The sequence below is a fragment of the Malaclemys terrapin genome, chromosome 1 (assembly GCF_027887155.1).
Source record: "Malaclemys terrapin pileata isolate rMalTer1 chromosome 1, rMalTer1.hap1, whole genome shotgun sequence".
In the NCBI taxonomy this organism is placed as follows: Eukaryota; Metazoa; Chordata; order Testudines; family Emydidae; genus Malaclemys; species Malaclemys terrapin.
Window position 1 is genome coordinate 237,136,068 of NC_071505.1, and position 11,804 is coordinate 237,147,871.

General features: G+C 41.1%; 1 protein-coding gene across 4 annotated transcripts in view; it reads left to right on the forward strand.

Moving 5' to 3' along the window:
• LOC128826677 (interleukin-1 receptor-like 2) overlaps positions 1-5,998 on the forward strand; it is a 52,546-nt gene extending 46,548 nt beyond the window's left edge. For all 4 annotated transcript variants that reach the window (XM_054010110.1, XM_054010138.1, XM_054010129.1 and 1 more), the window contains one exon: positions 3,470-5,998. In XM_054010110.1, coding sequence (XP_053866085.1) covers positions 3,470-3,858 — 389 coding nt within the window. In that variant the 3' untranslated portion in view covers positions 3,859-5,998. The remainder of the gene's footprint in view (positions 1-3,469) is intronic.
• The last annotated feature ends 5,806 nt before the right edge of the window (positions 5,999-11,804 follow it).

Below are 11,804 nucleotides of genomic sequence, written 5' to 3' on the forward strand. Positions count from 1 at the left end.
GAAGAGAGTAGCTTGCCTAAAGGTTTTGGATACTACATCTAGAAAGGGGAAGGTTCAGGGTCCCTCTCCCAAGAAAAATTCATGTAAGACTTCACACCCAACCTCTGTTAATTCCCACTTCCAATCAAGTATTAGCAGCATTCCCCATAGTCCCTGAATTCTCAATGTTTCAAGAAGGGCTGGTTCTAGCACTGTGTCCTAAGTATATCCTGCCAGGACCAAAAAACATTGGTCCTGGCAGGATATACTCTCCTCTTCTATCTGATTCTTGTATTGGTTTCATATTTTTGTTATCCCATCTCTGGTTTTCTCTCTATTCTCTCTCTCTATTCAATGTTTTTTGTCCTGTTGTTCCTCCTCTGCAGTCTTCCCCTGATTCCTCATTTTCTTTCATTTCACATTTGATTTTCCTTTCCCTCTTTATTTCCTCCTCCCCCATCTCATGTTTCCCTTTCATTTTTCATCTCCCCCATGGATCCTTCAGTTGCACTGTTTTGTTTGTAGGGGGAACTTAATTGCTGGCCCCACTTGCCCCCCAATACAGACAAACCCTTGAAATTTTGGGTACCTTTGCCTCTTTCTGAGAATGTTCAGTGAAGTTTGCTTCCACCTGCTCTTTTCACCTTTCCCTATGACATACTCCACCTTTTTCCCATACCCTGTAGATGTGAGTGCCGCTTCTTGTGCTCCCATATATGTGCTTCACACATCTCCAACTAGCTGGCACTCTACTCCTAAGTCTCTCTGCAACGTGTCTATGGGCAGAGTTCGGAATAGAGTGTTTTTGGCATAATAGGAGCAATTCTTTCTTGTTACCTTTAAGACCAGAAAAAGTGGAAGAGCAGTGCTTTGGGAGGGAGGAAAGGCTAATCTGCTAGTAATCTCAGAGAGAGAGAGAGAGAGAGAGAGAGATCTGGTATGATATAGAACATCAAGAAGTTGATTGGTTTTAGTACAATAAAACCTAACCAGTTGGTACTGAATGTGTGTTCTTTCTAATACTTCTGCACTATCACATTTGCTCAGTATAGATAAGACAGTTTTTCATTGTTAACTTGCTCTTATTTTGTACTGTACATTTATATTAAAACAAAGTAAAAAAATGCTTCTGAGGTAATTGATTTTGAAATATGGATACAAAGCAAAATGGATTTTTTTGTTACTAGTTATAATTGTAGAATTCATATTTCTGAAAGAAATCTTTAAATCGAGAGAATTTGTTTTTAGTAACATGATGATTTTCATCTGGGGTAGTGAAAACTAGCAATAGACTTTCTTCTTCAAGTGCTGGTCCCTATGTGTAGTCCACTGTGGATACGCATTCACTCCATACACCCGGAGCCAGAGGACTTTGAAAGCAATGTCTTTTGGTCCACACACATGGACTCCTCCAGGTTCACTTCGTGCTTCTGACTGAGGAGGTAAAGGGCGAGGCGGACCGAGTGCCTCTCCATAACCTTCTCACCATGGTCCAGCTCAGAATCTCTAGAGTCCAAAGCTTTGGCTTTCTCTTTTATTTATTAATAGATATCTGTCAATAGTTTTTGTAGTTCTAGAATTTTAAAGTTTTTATCTGGTAGTTTTAGTGTTTTATGGTTATTTAGTTAGTCTCTCCCGACCTGGGGAGCAGCACCCCCTCCCCCATCCCAATTTGGGTACTGGACTATGACCAGAACTCTGGGCTTCAAAATTTGTGCTTCCTCCCTGCAATCCTTCTCAGTCAGTGACGACCACCAATGCTGCATGTGCTGCCTTGGGGGAGTCCACATCGTGGCAAGGGCAGGAACTTTGCCATAGGAAGCACCTAATAGAAAAGGCCATGAGGCAGCAATCAGACCAGGCTGGGGGATTCCCTCCCTCCCCCAGCATACATCAGCCTGATTCTGCTAAGAGTGCACCTCCTGCCATGAAGTCTGACTCAGGAGCAAAGCAGTCTACCCGCACAGATCTCTTGATGGGGGTCTTGTTGGGAGAGTAGGGAGCATTAGGCTAAGTCCTCTTCCAAATCCACTTTGAAGAAGTCGGATTCAGCCCTGTCTAAACTAAGCAAGTCTATAAGCTCAGCCCAAGTCAGCCTAGTCTCAGAGCCATGACAAGAAAGCCTACAAGTCTAGGGCTCCATTGACACCAGATTGTGATCTGGCACCTGCAGACTGCTAAGTCCAACATCTCCCTACTCCCACACACTTTTTGGGGTTGTCTAGCACTCTTTTTCAACAGCTGGTGTACAATGGATAAATGGGTGCTGAACATCATCCATTCTGGCTGTATGATAGAGTTTATGTCCCTCCCCCCTCCAAAACCTCCTTCCTCACCCCCTCTTGGGGGCCACTCTCATGATAAGATTTGCAAAGTGGAATCCCTCTTACAGTGGGGAGTGATAGAGAAGGTTGCTCTTGAGTAAGACCCCCACCCTTGGTACTGGACATACTGGGATCAGACTATATCCTCTCAAAGAATCTCAGAATGGATCTGACTGTTTAATTATCCCATCCCCCCACCTAGGGTAAGAGCTCATTCCACAAGAGGGCAAGCAGCATCTCTGGCATCACTTCAAGAGGTGCTGCTACTCAGTACCTACAAAGCAGCTACAAGGGGCTCCATCCACATGTTTGCGAGACACTATGCCTTGGTACAGGACTCCTCTGCCGATACATCTTTTGGAATCTCAGTCCTTCATTCGGTTCTGCCATCTAAAACCTCTCACCCTCTTCCTATCTGAGTACTGCGTGTCAGTCACCAACAGTGAATACCCATAGAGACCAGCACTTGAAGAAGAGAAAGTTACTTACCTTTTAGTAACTAGAGATTCTTCAAGATGTGTGGTCCCTATCTGTGTTCCTCTACCTGCCCTCCTTCCCCTCTGCTTTGGATCTTCTGTAATTTGCAGTGGAGAAGGAACTGGAGAGGCAGTCAGTCCATCCCGCCCTTTATCTCCTCGGTCGGTGGCACAAGGTGAACCAAGGCACATGTGCAGACCAACGGACACTGCTTTCAAAATTCTCCAGCTCTGGGTGCATGCAAAACATGTGTATCCACAGTAGAATACAGATAGGGGCCACACATCTTGAAGAACCTCCAGTTACTATAAGGTAGGTAATTTTGCATGGATTAAAAAGAACAAAAACAAATCAGCTGTATCATTAAAGTAAGGTCTACAGTGCACATCTAAAAATGTTACCAGCATAGCTATGTTGGTAAGGTGTATGGTTTTCTTGCCACCAAAAACCTCTCTACTGTTGACACAATTATACTTGTGTAAAAGTGTGTGTATAGCTTATTTTGCTTCTCTACTGGAATATGCTATGCTGGCATATACACTTTATACCAGTATAACTGTGTCTATATTAGAGGGGGTTTGCCACTTTAATTATGCTGACATAAGAAAAAGTAAATATCTATTTTTAATGAGGGGAGAGAGATTCTTTTGTCTGAGCTAAAAGTTGATCATTTTTTGTGTCTTTTACAGCTGTGATCAATGTTGTTGATGAAACCATTAAGCAAAGCAGAAGGCTTATAATTGTATTAGTACCAGAATCGTCAAGTTGCAGTTTATTACAGGATATCTTCGAACAGCAACTGGCTGTGTACAGCGCTCTTGTCCAGGATGGAATTAAAGTTATTCTGATTGAACTAGATAAAATAAAGGACTATACGAACATGCCAGAATCGATCAAATACATTAGGCAAAAGCATGGGGTCATCAGATGGAAAGGAGACTTCACAGAGAAATCTTATTTAGCAAATACAAAATTTTGGAAAAATGTCAGATACCGAATGCCACCCAGACGTCCAACTTCTTCAGAACTACACTTGCTGCCAACAGCCTTGAACACCTTTCAAACCACAGAAAGATGAGGCATATGTCACTTTAATGGCCCTGGGCAGCTCCATTTTGAAAGCTGTCTTGGTGGATTTTATTAGAATGCTGATTGTGTACATGGTAAATGGACAATTTCACGTAAAGCCTTTCAGGATTGCATTCACAGGTTAAAGAAAGCTAATTAATTATCATTCCGCTGTGCATAGCTAGCCTGCAGGATACGCAGTACTATTCCTTCAGTGTTATATTAATGACAACATTAGAATGACAGCAGAAAAGAAGCACCGAACACAGCAGAAACTCTGGGGAAAAAATAAGCTTTTGAAAGGGCACTTTTAAGACCCTTCTTGAACAGTGTGTTTCTAGAAAAAAAACTGTATTAAAGCAGATTAAGTATAATGAACATTCAGGTATCTTTTATGTTAACTGAGTCCAGATTTATATTCTGAGTTTTGTTAGTGATATTTTATGTCTTTAGCTTAGTAGTTTAACTACAATTGCAGTAGTTAAAAGCGCAGTTCATTAATCTGTTCTTTATCACGAACTTACTCAGTCCACCCAGGTTAGACCCTCTTCACCCTGCCACCAAGCACGGTCAGACATTGTCATGCATATCCTGAAAAAGCTCATCTTACTCTGAACTGTAGATCTTCAACTCCCAACAAATACATTTTTAAATGAATATGAACAGTTCGAAAGATGGAGGCAGTTCAGCTGAAAGATGCCACAGTGATTAGTTTTTAAGCATAATATTACTGAACATATTTTAAATGATCTGGAAGAGGGGCAAAGGATTAAACAGATGTAAAATGTTAATTACTTCACTGATAATACTAATTTGGGGTATGAGGCAAGCACCAAGGAGCATAAAGTAAACCTATGAAGGCTGGAAATCCATGCGTAAAATGATACAATTTAATCTAATAAGATTCACTAAAAGCATTACAAAATATACTGTACTGAACAGTCAGTGACCTGGCATAAAGACAGACTAGGTGATTGAATAAGTCTCTTCCATCTCCTAATGTCTAAGAATTGATGAGAAGTGATAGCAGTGTGTTTAATATTGATCAGGTATAAGTATTAAGTTAATGGAGCAAGTGTGGGGGTTTTTTTGGTTTGTTTTTTAAGAAAATATATGCCATAGTTGCAGCTGATTTTTAATAAATTTCCAGTACTGTTTTGAGTCAATTTTTGAAGCAAACTGCAGGGATTTGATGGTATAATTTCCTCTTGCATAAATTATAATGACTGCTAAAGCCTCTTACAGTTTTGTGGAAAATATAACCCTTTTGAAGCAGCGGTTTATTGTTAAGCAAATGAGACTGATGTTGACCAGAACTACCACACAGAGGTTGCTGGCCAGCAGAGATGGCAAGTTTTAGAAGTGATACCTATTTTGAGAAAAGGAGGCAGGATTTTCATTGACCTTTCCTGGCACAGTGGAGGATTTAATGTTTGCAGGTTGTAATAGAGTAGTCTGTGTATACTTATCCAAAGTGTTCTGACTAAAACTGCTAAGAAATTTAGTCTGCACTGGAGAGGACCACAAGGGCCTGGGATATGTTTAAGATACAGGGATTTACAACAACGAACTAGTCAATGTATTGGCCTTCAGTGGATTACAGTGGAAGGAAATTTGTATTTTTGTAAATGATAGGAAAAAATCATGCTCTTGAAATGAAGAGAAGAGTAGAGTTGCAAAGTGCACATTGGTCATGTGAGAAATGACAACCTCTAGGGCAGGCCAGAGAAAACTGTAGTGAAATTTGGGAGATCAAATATTGAATATCTAAATGTATGGATACTATACTGACCTTCTGTTGATCTACTGGTTGTCTTCTAAATTAGCCAGAAAAAGTTATTTCACTCTGAAACTAATGCTTAAGTTCCCATGATTACAATGGAACTACTTGCAAAAATAGTTAAGTGTGTGTGTAAGTGTTTGCTTGCCTAGAGGTCTGTGACAAGGGGGACTCTCAATGCAGATAGAAGTTGGCTATGTAAAAGAAGAGCTCTGACTCCTGACATTAAATTTGTAATTGGTTTGAAATTAACAAATCCAACCCCTAGAAGTATTGACTATAGATACATGAAGCTTCACAGAAGACACTGCATTGATTGCTGGATCAATTCTTTTTTAATACTGCTTAATAAAGTAACTTGCTCAGGGTCTGATAAGTATGGTTTATATGATAGATATTCTAGCAAGTGCAGCAATACATTTTTGTAATTGGCTATGATCAAAGGTGGGTATGGGGAAATATGAACTTTATGTGCTCTCAGGTTCAGCACAAAAGGAAGGAATTATATCACTGGGTCAAAGAACTGTGCTTATAAATGCTCAGTATATTTTACATAAGGTAAATTGTATTTGTATCAGTCAATGAAGTCCCTCTCTCTCTAACATACATATTTTTAAGATCGGGTGACCAGACAGCAAATGTGAAAAATTGGGACGGGGGTGAGGGGTAATAGGAGCTTATATAAGAAAAAGACCCTAAAATCGTTCTATCTGGTCACCCTGTTTTAAAATAAGAGAAATGTAATAAAACCTCCAGACTGTTGTTTGAATAGAGTGGGAATAGTCATGCTATCAGGAAGAAATATTTTCCATCTATAGCATTGCACAATTGGATATGTTTATTTTGAGGTTTTCTCCTTTTCTCTGAGCCTCAGGTACTGACCTGCATCCCCACCCTGCCTTCCTACCAAAGCTGGTGTCACATTTCCGCCACAACTAGGATATTTTTCTGCCTGCCTTCTTCCCAAAGCTTCACAGAACTGATGAGGAACATTGACTATATACCATAGACATAGATGGCCCCTGTCCTTTTATGCTGAAAGAACTAAACCCTTCCGAAAGTCAACACAGCTCTTTGTAGTGAACAGGATGAAAGGTCTGCTGGTGTCATCCCAGAGCATCTCATCCTGGATAACTGCCTGCATCCTGATTTGCTATGAAGGTTCTGCCTCCAGCCATCACGACAGCCCATTCCACAAGGGCCCAGGCTTCATCAGCAGCATTCCTCGCACAGATACCAATCCAGGACATTTACAGGGTTGCGACATGGTCATTGATTAATGCCTTCGCATCCCACAATGCCATCACGCAACAGTCCCATGATGATGCCAGTTTTTGGGAGGGCAGTGTTGCAGTCAGCACATTCATGAACGCCAAGCCCACGTTCAGAGATATTGGTTGAGTCACCTAGCATGGAATTGACATGAGCAAGCACTCAAAGAAGAAAAAATGGTTACTGAAATTTCATAACTGTTGCTCTTTGAGATATGTTGCTCATGTACATTCCATTACTCAGCCTCCTACCCGCTGTCAGATTTACCGGCAAGAAGGAACTGAGCAAGTGAAAGAAAGCAAAGAAATCTGATAGCTTTCTTTGATAGGATAACGAGCCTTGTGGATAAGGGTGAAGCTGTGGATGTGGTATACTTAGACTTTAGTAAGGCATTTGATACAGTCTCGCATGATATTCTTATCGATAAACTAGGCAAATACAATTTAGATGGGGCTACTATAAGGTGGGTGCATAACTGGCTGGATAACCATACTCAGAGAGTTGTTATTAATGGTTCCCAATCCTGCTGGAAAGGCATAACGAGTGGGGTACCGCAGGGGTCTGTTTTGGGACCGGCGCTGTTCAATATCTTCATCAACGACTTAGATATTGGCGTAGAAAGTACGCTTATTAAGTTTGCGGATGATACCAAACTGGGAGGGATTGCAACTGCTTTGGAGGACATGGTCATAATTCAAAATGATCTGGACAAATTGGAGAAATGGTCTGAGGTAAACAGGATGAAGTATAACAAAGACAAATGCAAAGTGCTCCACTTAGGAAGGAAAAATCCCTTTCACACATACAGAATGGGAAGAGACTGTCTAGGAAGGAGTACGGCAGAAAGGGATCTAGGGGTTATAGTGGACCACAAGCTAAATATGAGTCAACAGTGTGATGCTGTTGCAAAAAAAGCAAACATGATTCTGGGATGTATTAACAGGTGTGTTGTGAGCAAGACATGAGAAGTCATTCTTCCGCTCTACTCTGCTCTGGTTAGGCCTCAGCTGGAGTATTGTGTCCAGTTCTGGGCACCGCATTTTAAAAAAGACGTGGAGAAATTGGAAAGGGTCCAGAGAAGAGCAACAAGAATGATTAAAGGTCTTGAGAACATGACCTATGAAGGAAGGCTGAAAGAATTGGGTTTGTTTCGTTTGGAAAAGAGAAGACTGAGAGGGGACATGATAGCAGGTTTCAGGTATTTAAAAGGGTGTCATAAGGAGGAGGGAGAAAACTTGTTCACCTTAGCCTCTAAGGATAGAACCAGAAGCAATGGGTTTAAACCGCAGCAAGGGAGGTCTAGATTGGACATTAGGAAAAAGTTCCTAACTGTCAGGGTGGTTAAACACTGGAATAAATTGCCTAGGGAGGTTGTGGAATCTCCATCTCTGGAGATATTTAAGGGTAGGTTAGATAAATGTCTATCAGGGATGGTCTAGACAGTATTTGGTCCTGCCATGCGGGCAGGGGACTGGACTCGATGACCTCTTGAGGTCCCTTCCAGTCCTAGAATCTATGAATCTATAAGTATGGGACTGGCAGCACCCCTTATACAGGCGCATAGGTGCAGGGCTTCAGGGGGCTCTAGGGCCAGCCCTATGGATACCACTAAGGGAAAAAAATCTCTGGCAACTGTGCACATGGTGTGTGCACACCTAGCATGGAATGCACATGAGCAACACATCTCAAATAACAACAGTTACGGAAGGTCAGTAGCCGTTTTATCCAGGGGCTAGTTAACAGAATATGGTGGAGCCAAGGCAACCTACTAGAAATTCCAGATTACTTGGTAGGCGTTAAGACTAGGAGTACAAGTTCAGTGACCACATACAGCATCAAAAGTTCATACTCAAGTTTCTGAGCCGATACAGTTCCACTGGCCAGGTTCCTGGGGAATGCCAAGTGGTACAAAGTGGAATGTCATCGATTGGCTTCCTTTTAACACTATCGCTTTGAGAGTCCAAAATGCTCTGGCGTACCGTCATTGAGCATGAACTAACACAACTAGAATTCCCAAATGCCTCCAAATCAAGTAATCCCTGCTTCTCTGGGGGAGGCAGCCCATCAAAACATTTCCAAGATTTCATCTTCAGATATAAAGAAAGCCTTGTGTTTTTCTTAAAATAAAATTTATTTTTACATCAATAACATGGGGTGCCAGTCTCTTAGCTGGAGGACTTTCATCAGACCTTGGACAGTGGCATCAATGGAGGCTGAAACTGTAGCTGCAGCTCTTAAACCTTAATGGCCAATTGAGTGTTGCCATTCCCTTTCCCCTAGACTGGACAGTGGGAGACCTGCAAGTCAGATTGCAGCCACCTCTGGCATCCCTGTCAAAGTCCTCCAGCAAGAAGAGGAATCTCAGAAACTGACATTCTGTATATTTCCACTAATAAAATGACACAACTTTTCGATAGATAAGAATTCTAGTAACAAAGAGAGACAACCAAAACGTAACCAATTACTTTAATGAGGGATTTAAAAAAAAAAAAAAAAAAAAAGCTAATACCCCATAATACAAACCTACTGAGAACAGATTTTGGAAATGGCTGAGTTTGAAAAGGACTGACTGTGTTAAGAGGTAACTCCCTTCTCTTCATGTGTCATTATATAATGCCTGCATCTGTAACTTTCACTCAATGCATCTGAAGAAGTGAGGTTTTTTTACCCATGAAAGCTTATGCCCAAATAAATTTGTTCATCTTTAAGGTGCCACCGGACTCCTTACTGATTGTGTTGTGATGTACATGTTGTAATATGCTATAGGCCATATGGACCTCGTATAAATGCTGTATGCTTGACATGAGTATGTGAGCTGTGTGCTGGCAGCTGAAGCAAGGATTTAAGGTTAAGAGCAGTCAAGAATTATCTGTGCAAAACAAACTTTGTCATGTCCATAAGCGAAAATGGAATGTCTTGGATTATGGTGGCCTGCCCGGACCTGCTCCTCTGGAGTTATGGATAAAAGGCTTAGTAAACAGAAAAAGAGCTAATGATGCGAAGGACTGGTCTATAAAAAAGGTTGTTGCTATAGCTGAGTTGGAGTCAGACACCGACCCAAAATCATGGAAAAGAAGAGGCGTGTAATGTGGGGCTCCCCACACCTTGTGATCGGACTGAATTTCGAATGGCCATCGGGATTTCCTTTGCATCTTCAGATTCTGGTGTTGTATGGAAGGAGTGTGATTGTGGAGTGAGTGAGGTTTATATTGTAATCAACAAAAATATTTAGAGTATTATATACCAACACTGTGTCCGGTATCTGCCTGCTCCCTCATCCAGTAGGGAGGCCTCTATCAGAGCCTAACACTTGATGGAGAATTGCAAGTGGGGGAGAGATATAAGGAGGGTTGGATTATGAGACGGGGGTCTCACAGTGTTGGGGGAGACTAAAGGGTGACTCCTTATTTGTGGGATTTGTGAGATTAAAAGTATGCATGGGGAGATACTGCATAGAGTTTTGGGAACGTTCTACATTAAGTAGTTAAGTGAGTGAGAGTGCGTGGGGAGATACCGCTTGAGGTTATTCAGATAATGTTTAAAAAGCGTAAAAGGGTAGAGGAGGCACCCCAATGGATTAAAGTTAAAGCCCCTTCTATGTTAGGGAAGGAGATTATTGCATTTGGGACCTGCCCTTGGAGGGAGGGTGCACTGGAACCTGATGTGATAATTGATACATTAGAAAACATGTTGGAGAAGTATGTACAGCTATACAAGACTAATGCCAGCAAGAAGCAGGCAGCTGTGATATGGTTGTGGGCTATGAAAAAGGTAATTGAATACAAGGGGGAGGCATGTGCAGGGCTACAGACCCTGCAAGAAAGTCTTAAAATTTGCCAGGAAAGTTTAGAGAAGGAAGTATGGCAAGCACAAGTAATGCAGACTCAGTTGGAACAGCTGGGAAAATGAAATAGAGAACTGGAAAAGAGAAGGATGGAATGGGGACACAGGCAAGGCTCTGTGGCATCAGAACTGCGAACAGAATACTGGGTACAGTATTATGAAAAAATAATTAGAGCAGTGCAAGGGATATTAGGTAAAAAAACAATTTGTGTGTGTAAATATTTGTGTAACTATGCAAGGTTTTAAGGACCTAAACCAACACTCATGGTTTGTAAAATCCTGTTTGTAGGTTTAAGATAATTTGGGTTTGTTTTATTTTGTCTTTAAATAAAAAAATGATGCTACTGAAACTCCATTTGAATCTCACATCCAAAGTTGCAACATTAACAGACTTTTTTGCCAGACATGGCCAGCTAGTATGATGTGGCTTTGGTATTTAGCATTTAGCCCTTTGGATAATTCCATGTGTTTATAAAGTTTAATATCTTTTTAAATGAAGACCAAAGAATGCGGCCATGGCAGAGGCAGCCACAACTGGAAAAATGGAGAGAGATTCTGGATCCTTTTTTTATTATTTTGGTAATAAATAGCAGCTAAGTACTGCAGGAGGGGCACAAAAAGTTAAGAGAGTGTACCTCTGAAGCAAGAGCAGGGGTGAAATGTACAAAAGAAGCAATGTCAGAAACACCAAGCCTTGAAGTGGCTCTAAGTAATTAGATGGTCACAATGTTGAACCTTGAAATAAATGCTAGTGAGTAACCTTGTAACAATGGATGTGTGTGTGATTTTGGAGGAAGAATTTTAAGCATGCTAAAAATGGCAATTGAAAATAAATCTCATGTTCAGAGATCTCATAGTAATACTCTCAGCTATTACCTGTGAATAAACTTAAAGCTTGGCAAAGCAGGGAAGCCATTACAAACCTGGTCTGCAATACAAGAAAGAAAACTGAGGTACACCACCTCATGAATTTCATAAATGAACAGTGGGATAATTCATCCTTTTTCTTTAAGGGTAGAAGTCATTGAAATCTGGCCTGTCGATAGAACAAATCACAGGAA